The sequence below is a fragment of the Pezoporus occidentalis genome, unplaced genomic scaffold (assembly GCF_034315485.1).
Source record: "Pezoporus occidentalis ecotype Australia unplaced genomic scaffold, CSIRO_AGI_Poc_V1 ctg16, whole genome shotgun sequence".
Classification (NCBI taxonomy): domain Eukaryota; kingdom Metazoa; phylum Chordata; class Aves; order Psittaciformes; family Psittacidae; genus Pezoporus; species Pezoporus occidentalis.
Genome location: NW_026913425.1, coordinates 3,230,615 through 3,246,682, shown reverse-complemented (window position 1 = coordinate 3,246,682; position 16,068 = coordinate 3,230,615). Strand labels below are relative to the sequence as shown.

Here is a 16,068-nt window from a genome sequence, read left to right as displayed (position 1 = left end):
TGTTAAGAACACGCGAAGCTTCTTGCAAAGAAAAGGAATAAACAGAAGAGAGAGAAACTGGGAGAGCGCGTTGCATGATTTCAGTGCTACTGGAGCTGGCAGGCAGTAGGTCATCCTCAACTTGACTGCAAATTGCTCTTCGGTGTAATAAGCACATTGATGTACTGCTAGCAGTGCTGTAAAAAGTACAGCAATGGCTATTTTTAACGTATAAATATACTGTAATTTAAACTTTTCCTACAGAATGAATTTATATTTAATTGCTAATATGCCTACTACATAAATACGTAAAATTAGAATTTTTAGGAGGGTCAAGGGTGGGTGGGCATGCCAGTATATTTTGGGGAGGGGCTGTTGTATATACGGTTCTTTGCACTTCCCATTCAGTTTGACTATTAATCCAAAACTCCCAGCTCTGACTGTGGTGAATCTGCAACCTGACATTTATGTATTTTTATTGTGATTCAGGTCTTCTGCATTCTGTGGCCCACAGCTTCAGAATTAGACAGAAAAGGTCATCTTTCCATTCTCAAAATGTGAATGCTCTGATGTACCTCTAATATGGAAAATGACCGGGCAATGGATTTTACTCTGCTGAGTTTCCAGTGTTAATCTAGAGTATTATTGAAAGCTGATACCCAAGGCTGTTAACGAGTAGTGTGTCCACTTGGAACAAGTGAAAAGGATAATGGCTGTTTTGGTGAGGATAGTCCAAACTCTGCAGAGATTTTATTCCAGAGACTGTCACCTATTTGATACTTAGGTTTGCCATAGACTGGCTTGATTTTCAGATTTAGAAACATATTTTTTATTATGAAATATTGGGGATATTCACTTAACGTCTCCCAGTGTGTTACTGTGGTTGTTGTATGTTTTGAATTTAATCTTAAGTATGTACAAATACATCATCATAAGATGAAAGCTTAAGAAATACAGATGGCTGCAGGTTGTCTTGCATGAGTGAAGCCAGTGAAGTTTAATGAAACTAATTTTTTTGTTAAGCCTATTGAATATGTAAGAAATAATCAAAAGAAAACCAATTTGCCATTCACTAGCTTTGTGCAATATTATCAGCAGACTCAAACACTACTAGCACATTGTGCTTGGCTTTAAGAAAGTTCTTTAACTCCATTATATTCAAAAGAACATATTCAATGCATATTTTATTGTAAACGACTGCGAAGTTACTATGCCTAAAATTGCTCAATGTTATAAAGTATTAAGCAACAAGTATGTTTAAAGAGTAAAAAACTAAACTTTTCTATCAATACCTAAAAACAAACAAAAAACGTTTGTCTGCTTTTTGGTCTTTTTTCTTTAGTGCAGCTTTTCTGCAATGCAAGTTTATTGCTGTGTATTTCATGTTTTTTATTATCATGACTCAGAAATGTAAACCTGTACTCACCTTCTTGTACCTGCGATGTAACATCATACTCACAATTTTGGTGCTTTAAAATTATTCCTTTTTCCTTTATTAAAGGATATTTATTTGACCACTGTCTGGTTTTAACTTTGAATATGTACTAACATGAAAAAAAATATTTTTAGTAGTTTAGTTCCGATGGGGAAAAGCAATCATACCTAGTTCATTTGGTTTCCATTGTTATTCTTTGAACTCCTCAAGCTGCCTGTCATTGCTTCATGGCAGATGGTTGCGCCTAAGCTATGTTGCAGCAGGGAGTAATTATATTTGGGTAACATCCTTGTAACTAAATCACGTAACATAGGTATTGTAGAAGAATCTTAAGTAATGCAGGGTAGTTTTGCTGAAATGCAAATCACATACACTTCCCATCCTTAAAAACACAATGAAGAAGAGGAAAAATTAAACCCAGAAATATTAAGAGCATAGTTCCCTTACTACAATCTTCTACCCTTTCACAGATAGCCCATGGCAATGCCATCACAAGGAGAGAGCAAGGCTCCACCTGCAGTCACTTAAAAAGTCAAGTGAGGTTCATGGAAAAGTTCAAATCAGAAACATGCAGCTTCTCTTCTATTTGCTTTTTTTTGGTATATGTACACTATATTTGAAAAGCAAAGCTGACTGTAAATGAAGATACTGTAGAAGTACCTTTATGAGTGTTTTTAAGTTGTTCTGTTCTCGGGGGAAGGGGACATACCCCAAAATAGACAACCGATCATGTCCCGTACTAGAGTTGCCAGCTGCTTGTTTGTTTTTCTCTATAGCCATTCTGTGTTGTTACTTATCTACATAAATCTTATGCAAGAAATACATTTGTGTTGTGTATCTTTATTTTCTAACTCTGGTGTTTCTGGTACAAGGACTAGAGTGCAGGTTAAGTCAGTGCAGGCATGTTCTGTGCCTGTACTGACTCACATTTTAACATAAAAAAAAAGGGGTGTATTTCTGGAGCAGGAACTTTTTAGTGCAGTTGTAATCCCGAGAAAACAAGAAAAAGGTATGACATTTCTAGTAACAAAGTTAAAGAGGTGGTGGTGTTTTCAGTACAAACCTAGGCTGCCACTTGTCTTAATGAAAATCCAAGGCGTGGCTCAGGTTTTCCAGTGGTGTTTTTCACTTCTAGTGATAATGGCACATGATCTGAATTTTGGGTTGTGGCAGAGCATGCTGAACAAGTAGGAAATGTGTATCAAAACAAGCAAGTTCTTTATCACCACTGGCCTTTCCTACAAGAGGAGGGTTGTGATTTTAGCTGTGCCCTCAGCAGCATGTAGTGACCCTGGTGTGGGTGCCTTCACATGTCCTGCACTGCAGGACAAACTCCTGTGGAAGACTTACTTGCTGCCATCAGCTGGTGTCTACTTTGACATTGCAGAAAAGTGGCTTCTCTTTTATGACTAATGGGTATTCCTGCAGGTTGGAAGTATATTCTATGCATGCACCAGAATTGCAAATTAGTGAGTATATCTGCAGGCACGCTTTGAAGGTGGTGATCTGCTACTGAGAACGACCTGAATGTTTTACAGCACATAGAAAATGGGAGAGGGGTAGAACCATTTTTTCTTTTTTCATGTTCATTGCAAGTCAGATCAAAAAGTATGTTGTGAATAAGTATTCAGTGGCAACAGCCCTTCTCAAAGCTACAGAAATAAAACACCTCCTCTTTCTCACAGAAACCATTACCCGGTTTCTGTTGTATTTGTTTCCGTTTTACCGCTTTACCGCTGTTTACAGCAGAGGTGATGGAGAGACGGGAGAGAAGTGAAAATACAAAGTGAGTCTGTCAGGTCTCTTTTTCCAAACCTGTGAACTGTTCCTTACCTCTGCAGATCTTACTTCTGCTTCCCATCATAGGGAGAAACCCCTTTTACAGGGCTTACTCTTCCTGCCGTAGGAGGGAGGTTACAGAAGTCCTGGACTCCTGCAGCACCTCTGAATCACACCAGCAAAGCCTGGGCTTCCTGCTCATGTCATGAATCACTTACCTAGGTCTAGTGCTATAGGAGTGTTTTCCCACTCTGCTTTTACCCTTCAGGTGGGAAGGATGTAATAAACCTGATGATAAAATAGCCTCTGAACTTCAGATGTCCCCTTTGAACCTCAGTCTCTCATACTTTCTCTAAACTATATTCAAATCTTCACCACTGAAATGCTGACTGTTCAGATGTTCATCAGCTCGAAGACAGCACATCTCTGGGCAGGTGGATAAAAACAGGCAACGATTCCTATCTGCTGTTAACAACTGCTGCCTGTCTGCATTAGGTCGGGGTTCACTCCTCAATAATCACACAAAACTCGGGGGGAAAAGACCCAAACCAAAACAAAAACTGCATTCCGGATCACTCCCTCCATCTGCTGCCTCTGTACCTACCTATTTGTGTGCTGTCTGTGGGATTTTTGTTGGAGACACTTGTGCCACAGACAAATTTGCCTGCATCACCTTTTTTCACTCTTTCTCCTCACCAGGAAGACAGTAGATTTGCCTTCCCTAAGACATCTCAATATGCCCCATATCACTTATATAAAGCCAAGCACATTCATGGTCTTTCAAACAGAATTCATTGTTTACTTCATGCTTTTATCTTAAACAACTTCTCTAATTTGCATCACACTCCCCTCATATAGTAATGTTTAAAAGTCACAGGAATAAGAAAAATCGAAGAGCCATGCAATTCATACAAAGCATTTATATTAACTATACTTCCTCAGTGTTTAATTTTAATCCCATCAGATTTCAGTAGGCATGTACCCGAGCTCTTAGCATACAAAATCATCAATGCATGCTCAAACTGCCATGCATGTTAACTACACAATGTAAACAACACAACAGACACGTTATGAATCAACTTCATATGACACATCATAAAGCGATGGCCTTTTTTTATCCCCACACTCACTTGCTGTGAGTAAAATGTTGGAGTGGACAGAGTCTGGCAAAAACAATTTGACAAAGAAGGCATTGTACACTGCTCTTGGTTTCAAATGTTCACATGTTGAAAACAAGAACTGGCATTCAAAATAAAATCAGCAATATAAAAAATATTTTAAAATCACACATCCTATCGTTTTTTTTTTTTTTTTTGCTGGAGAACATATACCTGTGTCATTCCCATAATAGTTTCCTGAAGGTTTCTACTGATGGAAGGTCACCTCCTCTCCAGGGGATCCACTGCAGTGCCTACTGGTTGAAGGCTTCTCATAGCTAGTATCATCAACGCTAAAGCACGCGTTCATTCTTCTCCTGCCCACTACCACTGCATGAGCGAGTTATTCCCACCCGCTCTGCAGCAGCGCTTTCTGTGTCCCGCATCCCGGACCCCTGCTCTGTGACGCAGCTTTACATGAAGCGGGGCTCAGTGGCGAGGTCTGACCCTGCCTGGGCCACCCCTCTGGTGCTCATGGGCAGCACTCACCGGATGGAGAAAAGCGGCACGCTCGTGAGCGACACTTGGAAGATGTCTGCTCCTGCTCAACCCACTCTGGGAAGTGACGGGAGGAGTGCGGGACTCGCCTCAGTCAAAGGCAGCAGTAGTTAAACACTGCTGACCGATAGAGCAAAAGCTCTGTTCAGGAGATGATAGATAAGTAAGTCTGTCATCTTCATTAAAATCAACCAAGCCATCCCCTGTAAAAAAAAAAACCAAAACCATTGTGTCTACTCAGGCTATGTATTCAGGGAGAACATAGCCCAGCGCTGCCTACTGGGGCTTGCTTTGCTTAGGTTTGTGCACAAACTAGCATCTATTACAACTAAAACGCATTTAAATACTCAAAAGTAGGTACAATTCCAGGTCGATGCTATGTCCCATTTCACAGAAAAAAAGCCCTTCAAATCTTTGGCTTTTAATCTCAATTCACAATAAGAAGCTTTAAACAGAAACTGTCTCAACCAGCACTCGTCAAGATTGCTCTGTCAGGCACCTGGGATAAGCCTGGATTCTGCTCCCAGCCATCAGCTGCCCAACAGATCTGAAGTCTTCTTGCCTTTTGAGGCCCAAACACATGAGCCTGCTGCAGTTCTTAACTTGGTACTCAAGGTTTCAGGGATGGTCCTGAGCAACACGTTGTCAGTACCAGCCTGGTTAACTGACTATATGTATCATTTGGCTCCTGCTCCTTTTGGAGCTCACCCAGTGGAAAGAGCCTAGCTGTTCCATAAAGGGACACTACGATGCTGTCAGCCTATCAACAGGTCACTGAAACAGCAGTCCTTTAAAAAAACTCCTAACACTATAAAATACTGTAGATTAGAATTTCTTCACTTCTGTCAAGACCTTTCAGCTGATGAATGCCTGATCCCTTGGCACAGCACTTTCCAAGTAGCTATGCCCCAGCTTTTATTCAATATATGATATACAGTTATGCATATGGGGGCTATGAAAGCCAGTTTACAACTTCCTCAAGTAGCAGCTCCCTCTTCTGGTGCAGCACTTCGAAAGAGAGACTTGAAATGTCATGTCCAGGGGTGGATGATCTGTTTCCTTGAATCCTGTAATAAACCTTCTGCTCTAACAGGGTTACTGTGGAGATCGTGTGTTTGCTTGGTCACCCACAGGGCTGACTCCTGCTGCATCTCAAGGCCTTCATTCCCTCTGGGTTTTATTGTTACAGCTTCATTACTGCAACTGGGTGCAAGTGCCACAATTCCCTTAAAAGCCCTTGAACCTACAGCACAGTTGGTACCTCTCCGTCCCACAGGGCCACACAAGTTAAGTCTTGCAGGTAGCTTTCCCAGTCTGGCTCAGGGTCCTGCGCACTGCAGCAGTGGCACAGAGCTCCGCTCTCATCTTTGGACTGCTTCTCTAAGGGAAGTTTCCTGATGTTGCTGTAATTCCTTTGCAAAAGATCTGTCTCCTCTCCTAGCTGATGGCAGAAATCCTCTGGCTAGATGAGAATGTTTGCTGCCCGGTATATGATCCCTTTGTTTTAGCAAGACAATCAGCTCCGTTTCTTCTGCAAACAGCCTGCCAATCCTGACATACTATTGTATATTGATTTGAGGAGTTACACGCGCCTTAGAGGAATTCTCTGTTTCTGCAGTGCAGTCATCATCAATAAAGAGCACACGGACTCCTGAAAATACTTTCATTGCTCTCTGGTTTAGCCAGCCTTGATTCAAAATACTTCCTTGCAGCATGATTCAGTTAATACTTGCCTAGAACATCCCTCATGCTTCCTCATTGCCTCTTCTCTTGGCATCTTTGGCTGACTGACTCCTTTGCTGAGGCTAAGAGATGTTCACGCACAACAGACAGCACCCTGTACCTACAGGTATCGTCTATGTGTTTTTTGTTTGGGTTGCTGATGTGCTTGCCTAGTGCACAGGACGCTGGACGCTTATGTGTCTCATTCCAAAAGCAGTTCAGGACTGTATTACATTCATTACAAGCATGTGCTTGGCTGCTCCATGTTATGCAGGTCAAAACAACATAGACGGAAAAAGGGAAAAGTACAAGAACTATGGGATAAAACAAGCATTGACTTGAGGGTTCAACTGGTAACAATAACCACCCCAAATAAAGCTCTCATCATTTCTTTTTTTTTCAAAGAGGTGGTGAAAAGGTGCTTACATCAACCCAGCACTTAGCCTGCATCTTTAAGATCTGCAGAATTACATTTCCCCTGTTTTCTTCCCCTGCAAGCATATTTCCAAACATCTCCGGAGCAAAAAAGGTTCAACTGGTAGTGACAGGTCTGCAGTTCGAACCAGCAGCTTCTGAACAAAGGGCAACAAATCCTCCAGGGCTGCTTCTGGGACAGATATGGAGGGCAGCAAGTGCAGCTGCAACTGGGCTGGCTGCCACACGGCTAGCAGGGTTTAGCATGGAGCCTCAGCAGCAGGGACTAGGTGCAGGATGCTCACACTAGGTACTATCTGAGTCACTGAATGCACACTATTACCCTGGCTCCTCTCACCAAGTGGAAGTCAGAGAGCTGTGCCTTTCACTGATAGATTTCTGGTTCCTGTTGCTGCAGATTCCTCAGAAACAACGCTGCTGGAATTACAAAAAAAAACCCCAGTGTATTCACATGCAGAAAAAGTAGATTTGATCTTTACATTTCCAGCCACAGGTAAGGGCTGCAATGTCTCTCTTTGCAGGGAAGTACAAGATCATATTGCTTCCCACTTTTGTTTTGTTTAAATTCCTGTCATCATTTAACAAACTACAATCCAGAATCAGGATTTCCAAGTTCTTGTTCCCTCTCTGAAAATCTTACAGTTGCAAATACCTGCATGACTGTATTTAACTCAAAAAGGGGAAGTCCATACACAAAGATTGTACTTAAACATACCTTGTCAGTGTAGCTCTTCCCTTCCCCTTAGAACAGGGATGCTTGTATTGTTTGTGAATGTCATGGGCTCTGCCTCCTTCTTGATCTACTAGGAAAAGAATTCTTCATCTTCAAGAATTACCAGTCACAGAAATGCAAGTTCTCGTCCAAGAAAACTTCTAGGTTCCTACTTTCAATCCAGTAGAAGCAAAAGCAGCTGAAGCAAAAGCAGCTGACACTGCTGGGGCCATGCAGTGAGATGAGACTCGGATGAGAGCAGATGAACATCCCCAGAGAAGAGATGGACAAGGTCTGAAACTGCTTCTAAGTTAAAAGAAAAATCCCCAAATCCACCTCAGAACTTTGTTACACAGACACCACAGGTGACGGGAACTGATGACAGGAAAAAACAGGGAGTGTTGTCAAACACTACCGATACCAAACCTCTAGAGTTGTGAAAAGGCTGAAAGGACCTGAAGGGGCTTGCAGACTGTCAGGATGTCGGCTGTGTTCATGACACACATGCCTAATGCTGACCTTGGGAAGCCTATAGCAACCAGAGCACAGTTTTGGGGCAAGTCAGGCGTGTTCATTATTATCAGGCTGTGAATGCCTAAGGGAAGCAAAATCCCTTTTAATGAACATTTCCTACCTGCTGCACAGCTCAGGTGGTCTGTCCTTTGCTGTGCAAACCATTCCTGCCCATGTAGTTACACATAAAGGAATCTTGTTGACAACTCTGCACTTCCCCCCAGATCGGAAACATCTTTGATGGTTGCTCTTTCTGCCCATGGCTGTGTCTGAAAATGACACAGACTGCCAGATGCTGAGCTTTGCTTGTGCAGGACCTGGCAATGAGGGAGAAAGCGGGTACAAATTAAGCTTCTGTTTCTTTGGTCCTAGGATGAGCTGCCAGAGGCAGTACTGCAGAGGCAGTACGGGCAGCTACAGGTCCCTGAGAAGTTGTGGAGGGCAAGCTACGAGACCCCATACGGTTCTGTCTATAGAGGTATTGTGATATAAGCACTGGCACCTGCTTTCTGGCTATGTTGCACGGCCAGAAGAGTGGACATGAGCCAAACTGACTTCAGGATCTAACACAAAACTCTGTTCTTTGTTCCCAAATGTTTAGCATAATGAGGAAAACTAATCCTACTTTTCTGAAATAAGTGGAGTGAAACAAGGGACTAACGCTGCTAAGCAAAACCATAGATTTTTAGAAGTATGTCATTCGTTGACGTGTTCTCTGCTTAGCACCATTCAGAAGTAGTGCACACGCGCAGTGCTACTAAGAATACGTAAACAAGACAATCTGAACATTGCTTTGCAGAGCCAGGTCCGTTTCCTGAAAAAAACTGATGTACAGGGGGGCACTTCACTGACATGTCCAGTTACTGAGGCTGAAATGCGCACATTTGGATGAAATTTCATGATGTTCCTTGTCTTTAACTGTGATCTGACATCCAGACCTAATCTCTAATCAGGTTTATCTTTGGCCTCAAGATACATGATTTCTGCAGCAAACCAAATTAAGTGGTTTTACTGACATCCACAGTTCCGCAGAGAATTAAGGTCTGCAACAGTTTTCCATTCTTCTCTCCGTGCAGTATTTCTGAAAACAAGTTTTGATTTTGACTTTTGAATGCGGTGTTCATAAAGCACTCTTCAGTACAGAATATAAAAGAAGACAGAACAAATTGAGGGTTAGCCTCTTACTGAAGGTAAACCTGAAGTTAATCCCTAACTGGTAGGAAAATGAGCAGAAATCAGAAATCTTTCATAACTGACAAGACACATCCCAAAGTATTATTTTTTAACTGATGCATTGTTCATTCTTGTGTGGTTTTCTTTAAAGGAATTATCCTGGGAATGCCACCGACAGCATTAAAGAATACTTGTTAGTGTTACATCTGGTTTAGCCCTTTATTTATTTTTATTTTACCTGAAAATGTATTTTCTCAGAGACCTTATAACAGCATTTCTGCATTATCAGTTCATTTTGTCCTCCTCTTTCCTGGATATATTAGCCAGGAAAAGGAATTCCCAGTCTGTACACATTATTTCACATGTTTTACTTTTTCCACATAGAAAAATGCAATTTCTGGATCATTGAGGCATATGGATCATGAACAAGACACTCCAAAAACTAACTATCCAGATGGGGATATACTTACAAAAAATGTCAAAGTCAGGATTTCACAACATAACACACTAATAATGCAAAATCCAGTAGCACCTGAAAGATTAAGGTAGCTGCTGCTATCACTTGCACACACTTGCGAAAGAGTTAATTAAAAAATAAACAGTAAAAGTACATTCTCCGGAGAACAGCAAGTGTATTTCAAAATAAAAAACTGCATTTTTGAGTTTTCTTTTATTTTCTTTGTTTGGTTTGGTTTTTTTGTCGGGTATGTGTTAGGCTTTTGGTAATTCCGCTTTTTTTTTTTTTTACAACACTGTAGTTGCCATATAAGAAGTTATACACAATGTGACTGCTCTCCCCTACAGTGCAAGTTCATGGTCATGTTTTCAGGCTATAGTACTCAGACACTGTTTCCTCCTATATATATTCCCACAGATGTATAGTACCTGTCTCTGGGAAAGTAATGTTCCAAGTGGGCAAACTTCCATTGTAAAACAGAAGTGGAGAGTCTACAGTAGGTATAGCCACCTAAGTATGAACCTTAGATTGGAACTTCTAAACACTCACCTACTGTACATAAACACTAAAAATAGTCTTAGCAATAGGACTTTATTTATATGTGCACGTGCGTCCACCTTATCCCACATTTATGTTTGGCAACTATTTGGGAATTCAAAGGTGCAGTCCTCCATAACTGTATTATTAAAATAAAAAAAAAAAAATAATAATTAAGCATATCTACTCTATGAGTAAAGAAATTCTCAAATATCAATTTCCAATTTTAAATTTAATTTCAATAGGAAAATATTAAAAATGTGCACATCTAAATTTTTCCATGTTCTGTATATACATATGTGTGTGTACGTATACATAGAAATACTCATGTACCACACATAGTCACAAAATTTAAGTGGAAATATTTCTGTCCACTATTTTCCCACATGTAAATGACATAGTATCCTTAAAAAGTCAATAATATCATTAAAAATAATATTACATTTATTCCATCATTAACGTTTTGTGTTTTTATTCTTTCTTCATCCTTATTATGTCCACTGAGCATCAACAGGCCAGATTCTCCTTGTACTTCCACAGATGTTAGGACAACTGAATCTTACTGACATTCAGCTGTCATAACACAAGGACACATCAAGGACACATCCGGTTTACAGCAGCTAAAGTGACAGGAGAATCAGGCCAAAACATCCCCAATAAAATTAAAAAAATGGTAGTATCTGCTCATCTGGACATGATGAAGATAAACACACCACCGTGTAAAATCCACCAAATGCAAAACATGTAGCTCACAACAAAGTAAGTTTTCAGCCAGCAGCACGCTGAACCAAGCTCCCCCCACCCTTTTAATAAATAAAATACATGAGAAAATACCCCCAAAATATGGAGAAAACTTAAACATTGTCTACATTACATACTATATAATACACAACGGTTTAGCATTTGACCTAAACCATTTTCCTGACTGGTCAGGGGAGACCTGATAAATCACTCTAAAGAAAATAACCCCAGTATTTTAGCAATAAAGCATGTATTTCTAACAAAAATGAGAACCTGTGTGTATTACATGGTGTATATACACACGGTACACACGTGAAAACAAACTTATATTTTCTAGTTTTGAATAGTAGTCTCTAAGTGGAGAAAACTGTTGTACAAATTTAATAAGCAGCTAGATTTCATGTTTAACATTCAAATTAATCTGGGGAGCAAACAAAGGTCCATGCATCTTTTGACTCTGAATTCTGACATTCATTCATTTTAAAAAAGCCTTCTTCAGCATTACAAGCAGTTTATGGCGAGAATGTACTTTGATGCAAGATGCATGACACTTGGCTTAACTTTCAAAGAGGTTTTTGTTTTTTAAATATATCTATTATATAAAGACATGTGTGTTTGCCAAAAGTCTGTTAAAATTACATCAAAACAACTTTAAAACCTGCTCACTGAGGATAACTGAATTCAATTTCCGTTTTTAAACATTTAGTTAACAGTTCAGAATATTGCCTGGTGTGTTTTCAATTAAGATGTGATATGAAGACCATAAAAGAGTAAACATGTCTCCATTTCAGTTTGCTATGACAACAAAACTTCTACAAGCAGCTTTCTTGGTTGGACAAGTTCAGTGTACGACCAATTCCTTGCAATAGCTCTATGCCTTTAAAGCAATCTGTAATAAAACAGTACTTTCCATAAGCCATTATTCACAAGACCTGAAACTCATGAGACATTCCAAAAAAGTCTCCTGCAGAACAGGGTAACAGTTAATCTGAACATACATATTCAATATATGTATCAAGGCCAGAAAAAAAATAACTAGCTATTCTTTGTTATCTGTGCACGTCAAATTTTACACTTAAAATTCTCAGGGGATTTTTGTCTTTTTTTTCCTTTTTTTCTTTTCCCTTTCTTCTGGGGACTCACCTTCCATCAGTGGTTGGCTTCAAAATACAGTTAAGTGGAAGATAGCATCTCACTGTAATTACATGGAATTCATATAAGAAAGTAAACCTTACATTGGACAATATTGCAGAACACCAGAGTAAGCTCCATAAAGAAATACCATATCTTTCAGTATATATATATATGTGTGTGTGTGTGTACATATATATATATGTCAAAAAAAAAAATTCCAGACCAACCAACCAAAAAACCCCCAAAGAAGAACTTTATACAAGCAGTTATAGTAACTTTTTTTCAATTAAAGATGCAACTCTCTCTCACTCCTGGCAAGAATAAATTGGTAATGGCACTGCTTCTCCACAGTGCAAAGTATCCTGAGAAATTATTAAAAACAACAAAATAAAGGGCTGTCATCACTAAGTTCTTGCACAAAACACAGCAATTAAATATCTTAAATAAATAAAACAGCAGACAACCTACATTGTTTCTATCCCAAAAAGGGGAAGTGACCTGGGACACTGCTAATTCTTCCACAACTCATAATTAGAAAAGGATTGCATTCAATTACTGTTGGTATCTTTCAAGGTATCTGTGGCCAATAATGTACAAGGAGGTAATCTGTAATTCAAGTTTTTTTGTTGTATTTTTTTTCTAAATTGAGATACTGCTAAGTAAGTTCTAAATTTTACATTGAAATATGACTCAAATTTAAAACAAGCCCTCTCAGAGGAGCAATTTCTAATTTTGTGCAACTTTGATGCAGAGCCCAACACAGTCTTATGAAGAGAGACAGTGCATCTTTAAACTGATTGGCACTGAAAACCCATTTTCTTTAGCTGCATTCTATTAGCTTGGCCAAGTTATCTCGTAACTCTGATAGTTCAAATATTTTTCCATCAAGAATTTCTAAAAGTGTCTTCAAGTTATTGCGAAATGCTTCTTGCTCATTCTGACTTTTCTCCAGACGTTGCTCTAGATCAGACAGCTGGCCTTCCAGGTCTTTGTTTCGAATTTCTACTTCCTTCAGAGAAAATACATAACATGTTAATTGTGTTGTCTGCAAAGAGAAAGCAGTCTCACCTCCTGTTGGTATTCATGTGCTGGTTTTGTCAACGGTTTTCTAAAACAATTTGCAACCCTTTACAGTTTCCATTAAGCCAAAACCAGAACCCAAATACTTATTATGATCGCATACATACTGCCAATTCTTCCATTTTTTCAGTAATTCATCTGAAGGTCAGAAACTTTTGGAGAAGAATAAAATTTAGTCAGTAAATAATGGATGGTAATATACTTACTCTGGTAAATTACTGTTTCTATGATTCTGAAACATACCACCTACTGAAAACAGCTTCTCAAAGGTTTACTTAAGTTCAAGTATTTAGAGCTGATTTAGACTACATGAATTACTCAAGGAGACAGTTCCTATTAAACCATCTCATACTGAAACCCATTCAGTATACTGCTTTATGGATGGAGGAGTACTGCTTTATTCCTGTCCCACATTACACGCCTTTTCACCCTGAAAATTAAGACAGAAACATCAACTAGCAAGACTGATGTCAAGGTGACACCAATTGTGACAAATTTAAATCAGCAAGTGTAAGCTGAACATTTTGTCTTGCTGCAGGGTGCCCCAGAGCAACCCCTGCCACACAGCAGCGCACCTGTGGGAGCAGGAAAGCATGAGAGACAAGCTGGTCCCATACAGTAGGAAAGGAGACAAGGTGGTGCTGTGTTACACACAGGTGAAAAGATCTGACCCTGAACAGGCCCAGCTCCATCCCAGAGCCTGACGAGGGATGGAGGTCCTGGCCATCCGGCTCTGTATAAACCAGGTGCTCTTTCTTCTATCAGATGACTAATTTGGCTGTCGTATGGGTCTGGAACAACATACTATCATTTGTCCCATACATTGCACGTCTCATAAATTCATGGCAAACTTTCTAATTTCCATTATGAGAAACACTTTCAGCAGCAGAGGGAGAGCGTTTTCAGTAAACCATACGCCCTGTGGAGCCATTCTTTGAAAAGTGCATAGTGAATTCATCCACTTACATACGTTACATACATTAACATTTTTTCAATACCGCTTCCCTCAACAATGGCTTTGTGTCACAAAGCTTTAATGGACCTGCTCTGAGTTTTTACAACAACTAGTTTCACACAGCCATAGGATGGCTGATTTAGCAGCAGCCACTATGCCAAGTGCAAGGGACTCCTTTTTCTGCCCTCCCATTCTCCCACTAGTTTGTTTTGTTATGATTCTTCTGTCTCCCTTCAAAGCTAACAAATACATTCATGTTTACACTGGAAAGATCTCAGCTAACCATAAGAAACATCTTGACTGATACAGCCAAGAGTAGCAAGTATAAAATGGCAGCCTTGTGTCAATGTCTGTGGCCCAAGACATGTTTCCACTCATGAAGAGTCTGATGGCAGCATCAATTGGCTGCTGCATCCCTGGCCAGTGGAGGGATGGGGTGATGTGGCCAGTGCTTGGTTTTGCCTCCCAGTCTCTGGAGCGGTGGACAGCTCTAGGACCTCTGCAGTGGCGCAGGTGAAGGCGGCAGATCCTTGAGAACCTGATCTCCCTGTATCTCTGGCTGCTTGTGCAGCCAAGGGTTATGTCCAAGATGAACTGCAATACCTCCCTTACTTCTTGTTTGTAAATGGGCAAGTCAAAAATTACAGAGTTCTGGGCACTGGTCTTGGACAGCACAGATGGAAGAAGGAATTAACACTTGCTGCCAGGACCAAGAGAAGAATTAGTTTAAACTGTTTAACACTGGCAATATAGTTACCAAAGCACTAAAGGAAGCTAACTGAAAAGAATATTTGTAGGAGCAATTAAAACACATGGACGCTTATATAGTGATTTGCTACACCACTCCTGCTACAAACAAGCTGATTATAACCCAGCCATTCCCTCCAATGATTTTTTTTCACTGAGCCTACTCCTGCCCTCCAAGCTGGGTACTGACAAGTACTACCTAGTATAATGCCTGCACAGGTTCAAGACCCTCTGAGACCAAGTGACTGCAGTACAGGCCTAAAAGGGAAATTTAAAGTCCTCTCAGCTATGCAGGAATAACAGTCCTCTGTTTAGCTCACACAAAACCAACTACTGTTTGTCAATGTTTACTCAGATGTCCTGTATCTCCTGTCACCGCTCCTCTTCTACTCATCAAACCTGTGTGCTCTAGAAACTCTCCTTGCCACTGCTCTTACCCCAGACATAAATAATTTCTATAAGCAGATAAGCCAGTGATGAAAGCGACCACTCCAGAAAAAACGGACAGATACATATATGGCTCTATTTTGTGATATTTGGGCCTGAAGTGTATCCCACTGGCCTGTACCTAATGCTGAAGATCATCTTTCAGGTCCTCTTCAGACACACAAACTGAGGTATGTTCTGCTGTGAGCTGTCAGGGTGGTAGCACCGAAGTAAAACCAAAAGCTTTGTGTTAGACGTAGGCACTTCCATCCATATTCAGCCACAGACTAACTCTCCATTGCTAGTTCTTGCCCTGCATGTCTTCAAAGGAGAGATCCATTCTTTTGTTCAGTCTTCCAGCTTTCATATTTTATTTACATTCCATTCTTGATATCTCTTTCCTAATCCATATACACTTAGCTTCCCAAACATTTCCTCAGACTTTCTCCCACACTTCCTCCTGTTTTATTTTCCTTAACTGATGCTTAACGTATGTAATGATGTAGGGGAAGCAGAATCAACTGAAATACACAAGGAACTGTTGCTTTTAACTTCTGGAAGATGCTTGTTCCCAAATTTTACATTTGA

The 16,068-nt window shown here is 40.2% G+C and overlaps 1 protein-coding gene across 2 annotated transcripts in view; it reads right to left on the bottom strand.

Annotated features, from left to right (window-relative positions):
• Positions 1 to 9,608: 9,608 nt before the first annotated feature.
• Positions 9,609 to 16,068, bottom strand: part of HOMER1 (homer scaffold protein 1) — an 88,192-nt gene continuing 81,732 nt past the window's right edge. For both annotated transcript variants that reach the window (XM_062612425.1, XM_062612424.1), the window contains exon 9: positions 9,609 to 13,281. In XM_062612425.1, the coding sequence (XP_062468409.1) occupies positions 13,093 to 13,281 (189 nt within the window). In that variant the 3' untranslated portion in view covers positions 9,609 to 13,092. The remainder of the gene's footprint in view (positions 13,282 to 16,068) is intronic.